Raw genomic sequence first — 16,875 nt, 5'->3', positions numbered from 1 at the left:
TAAAATTGTCATTATAATAGAGAGTGTCTTGTGTGGAAAGCAAACTTCAGTGTAAAATAGTCATGATAGCGGAGAGTGTCTTCTGAGGTTACTTGCCTTTGTCAGTAGATCAGTTTTGTATATTGAAGTGTCCTCTGAACAGAGTTTGTGTAATGTTTCATAATGTGCCCTTACCTCTCAAAACCATTTTTTGTATGGCTTCAGTTTCTTTCCTCTTCCAAGTTGTCCTTCTTTATTCACTGGCATCATTTTGGCTGCTTCGAATGGTCTTGAATTTTTTTTTTAGCATATTCAACATATGTACATAATGTGAAGCACAAATTCAAATACACTTTAAATACAGAAGATGAGCTGTGGGCCTTTCTGGCACGGACAATACTTTGACTTCCTCGCTTGGTATTATTTTTAAGTCTGAGCGGTGAATTCCACTCCGCTCGTGGAGTTTGCAGAGTTTTCCACACTCCGCGAGTTGGCGACCTCCAGTGGAGAAAATCCACTTCCCAGCTCGATTTTTCCTCGTTCCCGATAGTCAATGTTAGGTTTGCGAGCGCAAACATTGAAAATCAACTCCACGGCGAGATTCCTCAACACGGACGGTTGGATTTCTCATTGCGAGTGGTCACGTATGATCGTGACCACTCGCGTTAAAAAACACATGTGTGGCACTATTTAGAGGCCCTGCTGAGAGAGTCGGCCTTCACATTGTAAATCCCTGAAAGTGCTCCACTCGCATTGAGATGTGATTGGCAAGGAGCCATTCCCATATCTGTTCACCAAGAAGGAAAAGCGCTTGAGATCTCGTTCTGCCTTGCTTTCGGAGATAAAACACTGTCGTAACTGATGAACACTGATGCCCCTTTGATCCGAGGCAGGAAGGACTTCAGACCTAAAAACACTGCTTTGAGCTCCACAATGTTTATATGACACTCTGATTCCTTTTTCGACCACTTGCTGTGAACCTGTAATTCTTGAAGGTGAGCCCCCATCCGTCCATCGACGCATCTGAGGTCATCACCAATTGTGGTAGCGGGTGAATGTAAGCGAGACCTTGGCACAGGTTGTCCTTGACCATCCACCAGGCCATAGCGGCCGTCATTGATGCTAAAATGCGAACGTTGAATGAGCCTTGAGACTGAACCCACTGTGCATTGAGCTGTTCCTGCAGTTGTCGCATGCGAAATCAGCAATTGGGAATGAGCAGGATGCTAGAGGAAATCATCCCCAGCATGGATTTGTACTGCCTCACAGAAACGAACCTTCTTCTTGAAAAAAGCTTTGTCATATCCATAATTTGCATTATTCTCTTCTGAATTCGAAAGGCTTTGCCAAGTTCTGTGTCGAGACGTGCACCCAGAAAGACTAACGATTTGGCCGGAATAATGGACGATTTTTCCAGATTGATGTGAAGCCCTAGAGACTGGAAGAGAATCCGACAAGCTCTTGTTGAAATTTCTGCCGCTTGAAAAGATGGAGCCTTTATGAGCCAATCGTCGAGGTATTGGAACAACTGGTGACCTGAACATCTTAAGAAGGCTAAAATTGGTGGCATGTACTTTGTTAACACCCTGGGAGCGGACTTTAAACCAAAAGGGAGTACTTTGAATTGGTAATGGCGCCCTGCCACCTTGAACCTGAGAAATTTTCAATGTTGAGGGTGAATGTTAATATGAAAATAGGCGTCGAGGAGATCGAGAGAAGTCAGAAAATCCTCTTTTCCCATTAGAAGAAGAATCTCCTGAAGAGAGAGCATCCTGAAAGATTGACTCTTGATGAACTTGTTCCGCAATGCGTATACTTCTTTGCTGCAAAAGCTCTGCCGATGGCATTAGGTCCCCTCCTATGCAACGCATGCGCGTTGCGTAGAACGCGACCTAAAAACAAGGCTTTACAGCCCTCAATAGCAAGGTCAGCGAGAAAACATTGAAAAACATTTTTTTTTTAAATGGCAATCCCTCCCACTCTCCGATGTAACCTATCTTACCTACCAACCGATTAACCATGTGGAATTCCCTGAAGTATATCTGGGGAGGAATTCTCATTTAGCCATGTTCCAATTAATTAGACTGCTCTGGTCTGAGTTCCTCCACAAAATCATGTTTTTCGATCTTATGCTTAGCCAGCGACCAAGAGTTTTGGCACTTATACTGACTCTCCTCTACAAGTCTTTGATCCCCTCTTCTAGCCCCGTTAGGAACATCGGGAGGGTTAACAGTTCAAGTTTCAGATACTGGGACCAATTTCAAACCAACAATGCCAGAGTAATAAGAACACTGGTGGCATTAAAAATGCTTTAGATGATGCCAAGGAGACAGGGTTAGGTGACGCACCAGATGAGACATCAGCTTCAATGAAGCAGCAGACTGGGTTAGGATTGGGGTAAAGTGGAAGACTTCTCGGTGGAGTCCAAACAGTGTCCTGAGGGTGCACAAGAGGGGACCAAAGCCCTCCTGGACACCTCAAACATGGCATACAAAAATAATGCTGCATCTGATCCTGGCAAAAACAACAGTTGATGGACAGAATGCAGAACAATGTCATACATTCACCCCAGTACTGAGATCTGGGCCTGAATCCATAGTTTTTTTGCTCGCCACACCACCCCAGTTCAGACATGGCCATATGCAAATCAGCCTTGACTCTGTGCCTCATGGGAACAGTCCAGCCCGAACTGCCAAGCCATGTCTTCCCTGGACCGGAATCAAGCATCCTAGGACCGGTTTCTGGCTATCAGCCGTCATCAGCCAGGATAGCTTGACTCCAGTGGCGTGGAGGGCACGTTTTTGCCAAGCCATGTCTTCCCTGGACCGGAATCAAGCAGCCTAGGACCGGTTTCTGGCTATCAGCCGTCATCAGCCAGGATAGCTTGACTCCAGTGGCGTGGATAGCACGGTTTTTTGCCAAGCCATGTCTTCCCTGGACCGGAATCAAGCATCCTAGGACCGGTTTCTGGCTATCAGCCATCATCAGCCAGGATAGTTTGACTCCAGTGGCGTGGAGAGCACGTTTTTTTTGCCAAGCCATGTCTTCTCTGGACCCAGGAGCAAGAAACTCAGGGTAGAGTTGAGAACCTGACAACCCTGGAGCCAGAGCCTGAGACATAGATGCCAGTGCGTGGCGGAGTACAGTCGCAGCTGACAGTGTAGGATCGTTTCTCCTCATACTTTCTCTTCTTCTAGTGTTTGTTTCCTGAAAGTTGTAGGAGGTGGGGAAGCAGGAAATCTTGAACGAGGACGAGATCTCCTTATATTTTCATTTGACTGGCCATAAAGAGTATTACCTCCCTCTCTTTGATCTCCTTGGGATGCATGCTCTTGCGGGAAACACAAGAATTGCTGTTATGTTCGGAGGCTCAACACCACAAGCAGATATCACGAGGATCAGTGATGGACATCAGCCCCTTGCAATCTCTGCAGGGCTTAAAGCCCAATTTCTTAGGATGAGGCATATTTAAATGTTGGTTGAGAAGAAGAGCGAGCTCTGGATCTGCGCTGGTGGCATGGAAAAAAGGGATCTTCCATTGGAACGTTTGTTGGGCACTTTTTATCTCCAGGGTTGTCATCTGGTGTCCGGATGCTGATGTCATAGTGCAGTCTGTGCCCTCTGCCAACGTGAAGGAGTTTCCATTCCACACTGGGGTCAGGAGATGGTTACAAAATAATGTTTTTCAGGTAGAAATATTAATCAGAAATATATATATATATATATATATATATATATATATATATATACATACACACACAAGCACAAGCGCGCGCACACACACACACACACAGACGACCAGATTCATTGTGAATACCCAAATACAGGTGTACAACTATACGCCAGATGGCCATACCCGTTTTGGAAAATATATGCGGGTCATATCGTCATATCTAAATACCCTGAACTCTTAATTTCAGACTCCTATGTTTCCTTTGAAGCCCAGACATGCCATTTGAAAGATTCTGACATAGAAGATAGTTGAATTGGCGCTAGTTTTGCATGAAAATAACAAAGATACTCTTTGCAACACCTTTGTACCTTGTTAATATAAGATGGTTAACTTCTAGGCAAATAAAATATAAGATTCAGATACGAAATGTATGCGCTCACCGGAGCCATTTGTTGAGCTACACGTTTTTCATTAGTCATTGAAAAGCTGTAAAGAACAGTGTGAAACGTGTGTGTAAATTTATGCCGAACCTATAAAAACATGTAACCGTAGAAATCTGGAAATCTTCCAGAGCAATATCGCAAATATTTTGATGCTGAAACTCATAAAGGCAAGCATATACATGAAGTCCTTTACAAATATTTTTTCTTTTTCCAATTGTGAATAAAATATATTTCTGATTTTTTTGATGTTTGTTTAGTTGAATAATAATATACAAGTGACATCCTTCAAACCAAAAATTCAACATTTGTAAAAAATATTAGTTGGAGTCTTAGTAGTGCAAACATTTTAAACTATCATTTTTTTAAAACTATGTAATTTTTTGCTAACCTTGTTGAAATGCGATTCCAGATGATGGGCTGTTTTTCTGTTCTGCCAAATTTGATTTCACCTTGTCAGATGTTAGGCTTGTGCGTTTTGAACATCTTTTATGTTCATCAAAAGATCCATCTAAAAGACCAGGTAATCTGTTAAAGCCAGAGTAGAACGACATTAAGGTATTTTTATACGGGCATGCAAAGTTCACTTAATTTAATTATGCAAAGTTACGCCAAATTCAGCAAAATTCGAAACCAGCATTTATCACAATATTGTAGTGCGAAGTTCATCCTTACATTCATTTTGGAAGCAAGGGCGCATTTTGCGATACAAAGAAGTGCAAACACCACAAATGCCACGAATAACAGCTGCTCATGTTATGGTTGTTCGTTGTTCCTTTGCTCCTGAGCTTAAATGTTGGTACAAGGCCTAATGGCATAGTTTTGGGGACACTGCATAACACAAACTTTGCGACGCGATTCTTGTAGTGGACATTCCACCAGTTTTTAGGTCTCGCTATGAACACAGCGCATGTTCTGCTTCGCTAGCGAGACTCTATTGCTGCCGCTTTGGTGCTGGAAGGTAGACGGGATGTGGCACGCGCGGACAGGAGATGTGCACTCCGTACGCGTGCACATCTCCTGTCCCCGGAGGCTGGCAGCGCGCGCGTTCACTTTCCCTCGCCCCCCCCCCCGCCGGCTCCACGGAGCCAGCTTGTTGTTTTATAGGTATAGCATTACAACTAGAACAGTTTTGGAACTACAGAGCGAGGAATGTACACATTAAGAAGTTAGAATACAATTCTTGCCTGTGACATTAGTTGATTGTTACTTGCATTCTTCTTAGGTTCACAAGCGGAAATGATCCTCAGCCACAGGGGCAGCCCTGGAAATGGTAACGTGAAAATTGTACTAATAAACATGTTACTTACCTTTTGGTAATGCCTTACCTCATTGAGACTTTATCTACTTGTATATTCCTTACCGTATATTTCCCCAGGCATCTGGAAAATCTTGAGCAGTACCTCAGTGTGCCGGTAGGTGGTGTTGTTCGGCTCTGAGTTAGCTTCGTCTGCGTCAGAAGTGACATGCACTGTGCCACCCCAGCCTCTTGATATTAGTTTCTTTTCGTGACATTTTTGTGCCAGAAGCACAGAGCCATGACACTAAGGACCTACAAAGGTCATCCCATGCATAGAAATCTATTCTCAGAATGGCAGAATGGGAGGGTCTATAAAGATTCTGCAGCTAGGTAAGAGGCTTTATCAGATAAGTCGTTCATCTGAAAGAGATTCCTAGCTGCAAATTACTTGCCTTAGAATAGATACCCAAGCAATACCTCTCTGAATGTTGGTCTGTGAACAGATGTAGAGCAGCAAGTCCTGAAGGACTGAATGGGAAATGTGCCCATCACAACAGACCTGACTGTCCAGGCAGTAGAGCTTGGTAAACGTGTGCAGAGACACCTACGTTGCAGCCTGCCAGATGTTGAGGACATGAACTCTGTAAGATAATGTAGTGGTTGTAGCATTGGCTCTGGTGGAATGAACACACAAGCCCTCAGGGGATTGCTTCTTCGTCTCTGGGTAGGAAATTTTAATGAAATCTATCTTAAGATGGGCCTTTTATGAATGGTCTTTCCTTTCTTTGCTTCGTCAAACCCAATAAAGAGTTGATCATTCACCCGGTATTCCATAATACGATTGATGTAGAACAATAAAGCTCTTTTTTGCCCTAGGGGATGAAGTCTCTACTCCTCTTTGGAAGGGTGAGGCAGAGCAAAGAATGTCAGCAGTGTGAGGGCCTGGCCAACATGGAAGTGTATCATTCACTTTCAGCAGGAAAGTGGCACGTGTTCTCAGAACCAGTTTGTCTGGAAATAATGTAGTTCATGAAGGGTGCACGGAGAGTGCCTGCAGCTTCCTAAGCCTCCTGGCTGATGTAATGGCCACTAGATCAGCAGTTTTAATGACCAGAAGGCGTAGAGAGCAGGTGGGCATAGGCTCAAAGGGTGAGCACATTAAGAAAGTCAACACTAGGTTCAAGTCCCTTTGGGGCATGAAGAAGGGATTCAGCGGGAACATGTGCTGGAGCCTTTTTTGAAAACGAGTTACAGGTGACTTAAACAGGAAGGGCTGGTTCCGACAACTGCAAGAACGCTGATATGGCTGGCTGGAATATACTCTTTAACTGTGCAGAAAGCAAGCTCTTGCCAGGCTAACAGAAGAACAAATAACACCACCTCAGGCAAAGGTGCTGAAAGGGGATGAATATTTTTGGTAGCACTCCCAGCCACAAGTTTTTCCCAAGGACAGGCATATACTGTCTTGGTTGCGAGACGTCTGGCTGCCAGGATGACATTGCACACTTCTGCAAGGAGGTCAAAATCTGTCAATTGCTGCCGCTTGATCTCCATGTATGAAGGGGGAACGTGCGTAGTTACAGGTCCAGGACCCTGCCCTGATGCTGCAATAGTAGATCCTCCCAAAAGAGCAGTTCACTGCGGTCGGATTCGCGGCGGAAAAACCCAAACCCGCCGCAAGGACAGTGGAGTGACCGCAAGCACAATTAGGATACCTTGAGGTGACAGCGGAACGATCCACGGTTTTCCGACCGCCGCGATCGCCAACAGTGATGAATGGGAGAGCAGGCAGAAGAGCTGTTGCATACCCACCGCCCCGGTCGCACCGGAACTATTATGGCGGTCGACAGAAAAAACACACAACAAGGCCACCAAGTGTACACATCAAACTAGCTCGGACCCCAAAAAAACCTAACCCACCCCCAAGGAAACACCCCCATGGCAACTAACAAAATACAAATCCCAGGACAACCCATACAACACACCTGACAGGAATACACCCTTTTGACACACCCACCTAGGTGAGTATAAAACCTGCCCCTTCCCTGACCAGAATCCTTTGCACTACTCCAGCCCTGAAGCACAAGTTACTTACCTTCGGTAACGATATATCTGTAAGAAACATTAGTTAGTTAGATTCCTTACCTTCGAATAACCCCCAGGCTTAAGACTAGATCAGGAACGTTTTTGTCAGCAGTACCCCTGCGCGTCGGTAGGCGGCGTCTGTGGCTCCGTCATCGCCGTCGAAATCGCCGGGATGACGTCGTCGGAGTACTTAGGCGCCGCCCTCGCGCGCTGACGTCAGTTCTGTACATAGCTTTCCGAACCAGGAAAGCAGAGCCATGCAAGAAACCGACACTGGTGCCATGAAACTAGGGCCCTGAAAGGGATGACCTTAACCCTATATCGGTTCGCAGAATGGGGAGGATGGGTGGGGCGGTAAGGAATCTAACTAACTAATGTTTCTTACAAATATATATTGTTACCGAAGGTAAGTAACTTGTGCATCTGAAAGAAACACGTTAGCTAGATTCCTTACCATAGAATAGATACCCCAGCAATACCAACCCCGGTGGTGGGTCTGAGAACCGAGATCACACCAGGAAGTCCTGGAGAACCGAACGGCCAAAGAAGCAGTCTCTCCGGACTTGGCTGTCCAGGCAGTAGTGCTTGGCAAACGTGTGCAGCGAGGCCCACGTAGCTGCCTGACAAATGTCTTGCAAAGGGACTCCCCGTCCCAGGACAGTAGTAGCCGCCGTGGCCCGATTGGAATGGGCACGCAGCCCCTCGGGAGGATCCTTTTTAGCCAAGGAGTAACAGACCTTGATGCACAAAATGACCCAACTAGAGATGGTTCATTTGTGCACCGCCCGTCCCTTCTTAGCGCCCACGTAGCCAACAAAAAGTTGGTTGTCCACCCGGAACTGTTGTGTGCGGTTCAGGTAAAAAGAAAGCGCACGTTTTGGGTCCAGACGGTGGAGCCTCTGTTCCTCTTTCGAAGGATGCGCAGGCGGAAAGAAGGTGGGCAAGGTAATGGTCTGGCCAATGTGAAAGGCAGTAACCACCTTGGGTGGAAAAGAAGGACGAGTCCTCAGAACAACTTTGTCCGGATGGACAAAGAGAAAAGGAGGCTTAGAAGAAAGAGCCTGGAGCTCACTCACTCTTCTGGCAGAGGTGATGGCAACCAGGAAAGCAGTCTTGAGAGTCAGAAGACAAAGAGGACAGTTGTGGAGAGGCTCTAAGGGAGCACACATCAGATAGGTTAACACCAGATTCAAGTCCCACTGAGGCATTACGAAGGGAACAGGAGGAAACATGTGAGTAATGCCTTCCAAGAGTCTATTTACAACAGGGGACTTGAAAAGAGAAGGCTGATCAGGAAGCCTCAAGAAGGCTGAAACAGCTGAAAGATATCCCTTGATGGTGCCCAGAGCAGAGCCCTGATGGGCCAGGGAAAGAATAAAGAGGAGAACCTCAGAAAGAGGGGTGGAAAGAAGATCCACAGCCTTTGCTGTGCACCATGCCACAAATTTTTCCACCTGCAGGCTTATACTGTTTTTGTGGAGTGACGCCTGACTGCCAGAATGACATCACAGACTTCAGGAGGCAAGTCAAAAGGCATCAACTGTCGCCGCTCAATCTCCACGCATGGTGGTGGAGGCTGGACAGGTTTGGGTGGAGTACCGTCCCCTGGTGCTGCGGCAGAAGATCGTCCCGAAGAGGCAGACGGATCGGGGGATCGATTGACAAACTGAGTAGCTCGGGATACCAGTATCTTCGTGCCCAATCTGGAGCCACAAGAATGACTTGGGCCCGGTCGTGCCTGATCTTCTTCAGCACTCTGGGCAGTAGTGGTATAGGCGGAAAGGCATACAACAGACCGCAACTCCACTACTGACGAAAAGCGTCTCCGAGCGAGTGCCGCCTTGGAAACTCCAAAGTGCAAAACTTATGACATAGCTCGTTCTCTTCGGTGGCGAATATATCTAACAAAGGCTCTCCCCACTGCTGAAAGAGACCTTGCGCCACATCCGAGTTTAGACACCACTCGTGATCCATCATGCACCGACGGCTGAGTTTGTCCGCTCTGGCGTTCAGAGAACCTGCCAGATGTTGAACCACCAGGGTGATGCCCTGATGTTCCAGCCATGTCCAGTGGCGCAGAGCCTCCTGACAAAGGGTCCACGACCCTACCCCGCCCTGTTTGTTGCAGTACCACATGGCGGTAGTGTTGTCCATGACAGGTTGCCCTGATGTTGCACCCACTGGAACTTCAGGTCCCACTGCAGAGCCCGCATCAGCCACCTGGCGTGATCTACCAGCAGCATACAGGAGGCCATCAGACCCAGCAGAAGTAGGGTCATCCTGACCGAAACTCAGGATAAAGGCTGAAATACCGTAATCAGAGTCTGAATATCCCGAACCCGCTGCTCGGGAGCATAAACCCGAAACTGCGCCGAGTCCAGTTTCGCTCCGATGAAGAGGAGCTTTTGGGAGGGACTCAGGTGTGACTTCGGCACATTGATGGAGAACCCCAGCGAATGCAGGAGGTCGGCCGTAGTCTGGAGGTGGGAAACAACTATCTGGGGCGAAACCACCTTCAACAACCAGTCTTTGAGATAGGGGAAGACTGGAACCCCTGATCTGCGCAGATGAGCTGCGACCACCGCCATCACTTTCGTGACCACCTGAGGGGCACTGGTGAGGCCAAAGGGGAGCACGGTAAACTGAAAGTGCTCGTGGCCCACCGTGAACCGCAGGTAACGCCGGTGGGCCAGCAGAACGGGAATGTGAAAATAAGCGCCCTACAAGTCCAACGCTACCATCCAGTCTCCAGGGTCCAGGGCAGCCAAAACCTAAGCTAACGTCAGTATCTTGAACTGCTCCTGAGGTACAAGATAGGGCAAAAGCCCGTTTTGCCCTTCTTGGGAACCAGAAAGTAGTCGGAGTAACAACCTCGTCCTACTTCTGGGCCAGGAACGCGCTTGGTGGCCCCCTTGGCCAAGAGGGCCGTAACTTCCTCCCGTAGAAGTTGCAAGTGATCGCCCGACATACGGTGGTACTGCGGTGGCATGGCTGGAGGGGTCGCCTAGAAGGGGAGGGAGTAGCCCCTTCAGACGATTTGCAGCACCCACCTGTCCGAAGTGATGGTACGCCAGCGGAGCAGGTGATGGCGAACTCTGCCTGCCACTGGCGTGGAATGGACCTGAAAGCTCGGACTAGGAAGGCTTTGAGGCAGATGCTGCGGGAGCGGATGTGGGCTGACCAGCTCTCTGTCACCCTGCTCCGCCACGGCGGAATGCACGTCCGCGTTGAGGCTGGTTCTGGGGCCTGTGGCTGGACGAACATGCGGGGGGGGGGTGCCCCTTCCTTGGCCACGAAAGGAGCGAAAAGCAGAAGTTTGCTGGCGCTGGGCCGACAGGCCCAAGAACTTGGCCGTAGCCCTGGAGTCCTTAAAGCCCTCCAGCGCACTATCTGCTTTGTCGCCAAAGAGCCGACGGCCATCAAAAGGCATGTCCATGAGAGTGGTCTGGACATCCCCTGAAAAGATTGTGGACCTCAACCAGGCGTGACGACGAATCGCCACCGTTGTTGCCATCACTCTGACCAGCGAGTCCATGGTGTCAAGTCCACATCGGATGAAGTACCGTGCTGCATCCCGCCCCTCAGCAAGAGCTTGGGCGGGCCGTGCCCCGGCCTCCTCTGGACACTAGGGCAGCACGTCTGCCACCGTATCCCACAGAGAGTGGGTGTAACGGTCCAAAAGGCATGCGGTATTAATACTTCGCAATCCCAGACTGAGGGAGGAAAACAGTTTCTTGCCAAACTGTTCCAGCCTTTTGGATTCCCGGTCCGGTGGTGCGGTCGGGAAGGCGGTTTGGGACGTGGAGGCCTGGATAACCAGACTCTCGGGGTGGGGTGGGTGGACAGAAAGCAGGGGTCGCCCAGAGCAAGGCAGTGGCGCTGGGCCACGTTCCGATCCACAAGAGAAACTGTGGTGGCCTTGGACCAAGTGCCCAACAGAACGTCAGTGAGGGCTTCATTAAACTGCAGTAATGGCTCCGAGGAGGTTACTGGCGGTTGAAGCACCTCGGTGAGGAGGTTAGTCCTCACGGCCGCTGCAGGGAGCTCAAGGCCCAAGGCCTGGGCCGCCTTGAGCAGCACCAGAGCATAAGTGGCTCCCTCCTCCGTAGCCACAGAAGGAGGAGAGAGAAAATCAGTGTCAGGTGAAGTGTCTAGACCACTGGCCTCCCCTAGCTCATCTGCCCAGTCCTGACTTAACTGGCACTGCTGTGCCAGAGGGTCCTCAGACCCCTCCCAGTCCTCCCCTTCATCCGTGTCCTGGTAAACAGGCAGGAATGATGGAGCAGGGGTGTAGGTGAACAACTCACTTGTCGGAGCTGAAACCGGGGCCGGCATCACCCGAGGACGGCGCCAGACGTAGCTCAGTAGGGGTCGGTGCCGGCGGAGGAGGCCTGTATCCCACGGGGTCCTGTGGTGCCGTGACCGAAGACGCCAGCGGCGCCGGAAACACAGGGCTAGGACCCCCAGTCGTGCCTGCGGGCCGGAAGGCGCGCCAGCAGGGCCCAGCGGCGGAAAGAGACTCCTCATGGCCACGAGGGACTCTCGAATCTGCTCCGGAGTCGCATTGAGCCCAGGGACCGGAGGGTGGGGGTTGGATGCGACTGCTCGGGCTCCGCCAAAGCCACGCGGGCCAGCGGCGCCACCTGAACCCTCAGCCGAATCGCGTGACCAGTGAGGGGAAGTCGAAGAATGATGGTGTTTCTTCGACTTCTTCTTCCCATGCCTCGACTTACCGGAGTACGAGGACGAGCGGTGATGACTCCGGCTCCTCGACTGGTCCCTCGACCTCCTCCTCGACCGGGACCTCGAGCGGCGCGGAGCCAACTGCCTCATCTCGAGCAGCTTGCGGGACTGCTCCATCCTAGCCTTAGACATGAAGGCCCAGCAGTCTGGGCACGACTTGTCGTCGTGGTCGACCCCTAGACAGTAGAGACACCGGCGGTGGGGGTCGGTAACCGACATTAGTCGGTGACAGGCGTCACACGGCTTGAAACCGGGCATCCCTACCGGCACCAGGAGTCGAAGTCAACTCGAAAAGATAGACCAAAAAAGCTTGTGGAATTTAATTCTCTGGTGGGCATGGTACTGACGTAGTTTAGCTGCTAGAGGTTCCACAGCTATGCCAAAGAGGAGTGGGGACAGTGGGCATCCCTGCCTTGTGCCTCATGTGACTGGAAATGGATCGGAAAGCAGGCTGTTAATGCGTATCCTGGCTAAGGGGGTAGTGTATAGGAGTTTAATGAGATTTAAAAAATGTGTGCTTAGCCCTATATGTTGGAGAAGTTGGAACAGGTATGGCCACTCTAGGGAGTCGAACGCCTTGGTGACGTCAAGCAGGGCTGCCACGCTGGGATCCGTCCCATGCATGACCGCGAAAAAGTACAGAGATTGTGTGCAATAGATCGATCCGACACAAAGCCAGACTGATCTGGTCGTATTATGTTAGGGAGGAGCAGTGACAGGCGGTTTGCAATGAGTTTTGCCAAGATTTTGTTATCTACATTTATCATTGAGAGTGGCCTATAAGAGTCACAGGAGTCAGGCAATTTGCCAGGCTTTAATATAGTGACAATAACCGCCTCTCTTAATGATTGTGGTAATTCCCCAGTTTTCATAGAGGATTGGTACATGGCTAATAAATGGGGGATTAGCGTAGCAGCAAATCCTTTATTAGAAGGATGTGGTGAGGCCGTTCAGGCCCGGGCTCTTATCATTGGGGAGGCTACGAATGACATGTAAAACGTCCTCCTCCGTGAACGGGGAGTCTAGATGGTGAAGCCACGCGTTGTCCACCCATAACAAATGCACTGAGTCTAAATATTTTTTTTTATATATATCTTTTTTATTAAGGACAGGACTAGACAATCCAGACAGCATACATTCATGAGCAATTGCAGTGCTCTGTTGATACTTGGTGGGCAGCAAACATGGGACCACATGCTCAAGCATTACATTTCAATCTCAACTCACCAGAGGCCGATCTATTAAGTCCTTGTTTCTGATGTCCCCTGAAAAATGACCAACCCCCTCATGTCCAGCTGACTGGTCTGCACCACCTGCAGCACACATACATGTTTCAGACCCCCTGAGGTGGGAGCCGTTGTTCTCTTGTGGGTCAGGAACAAAGCCTGCTTGTGGTGGAGGTCTCACCTACCCCCAAGCAGGAACAGCATTCACGGAGGTGAGCCTCAAAGGCTTCCTGCCCTTTGTTATGCTGGCCAGGGCCTCTCCAGCTAGTGAAGATGCCCATTCCCCTAATCAAGTTCCAAATTTGGCGGCAAGGTCTGTAGGGAAATTAGTACTCAGGAGAGGTCCCCTCTCTGCCAGTACCACTCCTAAGGTGCCCTAGACCGAGGTTACCCCTTCCCTAGAAAATCCTCCATCTTGAATGGAAGGATTTTAGCCAATCAGGTTAGGGGCTGCCCAATACCGAAAGGGAGGGGACATTCTAGGGTGTAGTCACTCTAAAAAACAAGTAGTCCATTGGCTACCAGCTGCCAGTACCTGTAAGGCCCATTAATTCAGTATTTAGGGGCACCCCTGAACCTTGATCCTGAGATTCCTAGAACCTACGAAGGGGAAGGAGAAAGAAGATGCTGTGGAGCAAAGCTTGAAGATGACAGTTGACTTGATCCAGCCCTACCAGCCTATCTCGAGCTTAAAGAGCCTCTGAAGAAGAACATGCCTGTCCTGCGGCCAGCTACTTCCAAGAACCCCAGGAAGACTGCCACTCTTCAAAAAAGACCAGATCTACTGAGGACAGCGGCCCTGTCCAGAAAGTTACAACTTCAAGGACTCCGGATCCAGAAAAATCTGTGATTCCTGCCCACTTTGCACCCGACACCCACTGAGTCTGAGTGTCTTACCTGTCCAGAGAAGTCTCCACCGCGACCCAGACCTCGACTCCATCGGTGGCTGACCTCTCCGGGACCCCACGAAGACACCTGCAGCCTCCCCTTGAGGGGTCCCCCTGACTGTGACCGGCTCCGGTAAAGAAAATCCAAAACCAAAAGGCACCCCTGCATCCTCAGCCCCCGACTTTAGGGAGCCCAGCCAAAGGTGCCCAGCCCTCCTTCGACATCTCTACTTACCTGCCCTGCCGGTGGTCACCTTCATCTACCCTCCTGGTCTGAGCCTGCAGTCCATTTGTGCAACCGAGATTCCCCACTGAAAAGCATTGGAGGCCGCCGATGATTTTCACCCTGCTGTCCCTGTGCCGCCGGTGATGAAAGGTTGGTGCTACCGTGTGGCCCCCATTGTGCTTGCTTTAACCTCTGGGGCCTGTGCCCTAAGACTGCTGGTACCTAGCTGCAAACCGCATCTCCTGTGGGTGCCCCCAGACTCCACATTGGGCACAGTGGCCTCTACCTCCGGCCGCCTGATTGCCGCTGGTGGTGCAGTACCTACCTTGATCTGACCCTTGATGTTTGTCCAAACATCTGAAGGCTGGATGTACAAGAAGAGTACTTACCTGTAATTGCATGTAACTGTTTTTCCTCCATAGAATTGCATCCCATTTCTACATATTACACTAAATGTCTATCATTTACATTTGCAAAGTTTGCTACTGTTTGATTGACATTTCCAACGTATTTTTATACTACTGCAAAGTATTTGACTGCCTTTACAAAACAATACCCATTGCATTTGAAAAGCATTACTATTCTTTTTTTTTTTTTTTTAAACCTTTATTAAGTCAAACAGAGCAATACAGGCGCAGGCCTACAACCACAGGGGCCGGCCGCAAAATCAGGAGATAAAGACAGGAGCATTGTAAATGTGTACGATAAAAGGAGGAATCACGTTATAGTCATAGTACGTGGTCGTAGCCTAGCGAAGCACAAGGATAGGAGAGGTTTCATTTTTATAATATTGAGAAGGAGGCAGCGGCTATATCAACAGAGGCAGCACACTACACAATAAACAAGAAGAGACGGGAGGGGTGTACCCCTCCATGCAATCAGAAATCGACGATAAGCAATAAGGCCGAAAACACCCTACGCCCGCCGAAGGCAGGCCAGGAGTAAAGGTCAAACAATGGCTAGCAATTTAGCAAGAACATCGTGTGGAAAACCCACCCGTACAAGACAGAAAGAAGAGACAAGTGCAGGTGCCTAACAGAAAAATGATGTAAGAAGAAGATATAGCCAACCCCCTGGGAAGAAAAAGAGAAAAGGACCATAGAATAAAACAAACTAAAATAACAAAACCCCACCAACACCCGCCACCCTACATCACCGTAATGGCTATGGCCTACCCCACTAACAGCGTGCCTGTCGCCCCAGAGTCACCCTAAAGAAAGGAAATAAAGAGAGAAAGAAGAAGACAATAAAGAAAAAGAATGAGGAGAGGAGCCGGCGATTCAGATACCCGGTCCCCCCCCCACCCCCGCACCTAAAATCGTTGAGGCAGAGGCCATAGAAAATACAAAGATCAGTGAGCGCACAAAACGCAATCAGTAACAGCCCCACAAGACGTGTCCTTGAATCACCATTAACCAGCAAGAAGTCCCTCCAAGACCCAAGCGAGGTCACCCCTGGCCACTTCTGTGAATAGTAGAACCGCTAAACAGCCTTGCAGTCAGGAGACATGTCGATACAAAAAGTTCAATCCTTCCAGGCGGAGCAGGCAGCGCCGCCGCACAACATCGTCCCAGACACCAAGAAACAACCGACGATGCACGGCGGCGGCCAGAATGCAGCAATACTCTGACCACCAACAAGTCCAAGTCCAAAAACAGGTCTGCCAAGCACGGAAAGGAAAGTACAGGATGCGGGAACCACCGCAGCACAGGAGCCAGATCCATTCGCACCCTCAAAACTGTAGACTCATCCGGGGAACCTGGCACAGCGATCGAGGGAGATTCAGCGGCACCAACTCGGGTGAAAGCCACTACGCCACAAAATGGCGGATCAGCAATGGCAGCGATCCGTAACTCCAAGTCCCGGGAGTTACGGAGCAGAGCGATCCGCAGGGTAACCAGTGCAACCAACACGTGACTACACGTAAGCGTCTCCCCATGTAGCCGAAGTCCGGGGGTCTCAAATTCAGCGGTGTCTCCGTCCCCAGGAGGGGTGCACTCCAAGGCGCCATCCGCCATCTTAGCCACTTCGTTCTCCGCCACTTTCCTTCCACCTCCGAGTCCAGTCCGACCACCAGAGGCAACAGGTCTCACGGCTGATCGTCGGCAGTCGACGCCTGGTGCGGAAAGGAGAGTCACCGAAAGGCCGGGCGCGCTCCCTGCAGCTCTCCGGGAGCCAACCGCCGGTTCCCGGACGGGACTATTAACATGGGCGGGCGCCACACCCAAGGGGAGCCGGGCGAAACGGCTTCTCTCCGGCTCATCGACAGCTCGGGCATACGGGGCAACCCACTATTGGGAGTGGGTCAGCACCAACTCTCCCGGCTCGTGGCTCTCAGGTTCCCACTGACCGGTTTCTCATCCAAACCAGGGCCGC

General features: G+C 49.9%; 1 protein-coding gene across 4 annotated transcripts in view; it reads right to left on the bottom strand.

Moving 5' to 3' along the window:
• Nucleotides 1–16,875, bottom strand: part of SYCP2 (synaptonemal complex protein 2) — a 2,783,385-nt gene that overhangs the window by 1,450,944 nt on the left and 1,315,566 nt on the right. For all 4 annotated transcript variants that reach the window (XM_078651823.1, XM_078651822.1, XM_078651824.1 and 1 more), the window contains one exon: nt 4,484–4,620. In XM_078651823.1, the coding sequence (XP_078507949.1) occupies nt 4,484–4,620 (137 nt within the window). The remainder of the gene's footprint in view (nt 1–4,483; nt 4,621–16,875) is intronic.

Source organism: Lissotriton helveticus, chromosome 7 (genome assembly GCF_964261635.1).
Source record: "Lissotriton helveticus chromosome 7, aLisHel1.1, whole genome shotgun sequence".
NCBI classification, from domain to species: Eukaryota; Metazoa; Chordata; class Amphibia; order Caudata; family Salamandridae; genus Lissotriton; species Lissotriton helveticus.
This window is presented reverse-complemented; position numbering and strand designations above follow the sequence as displayed.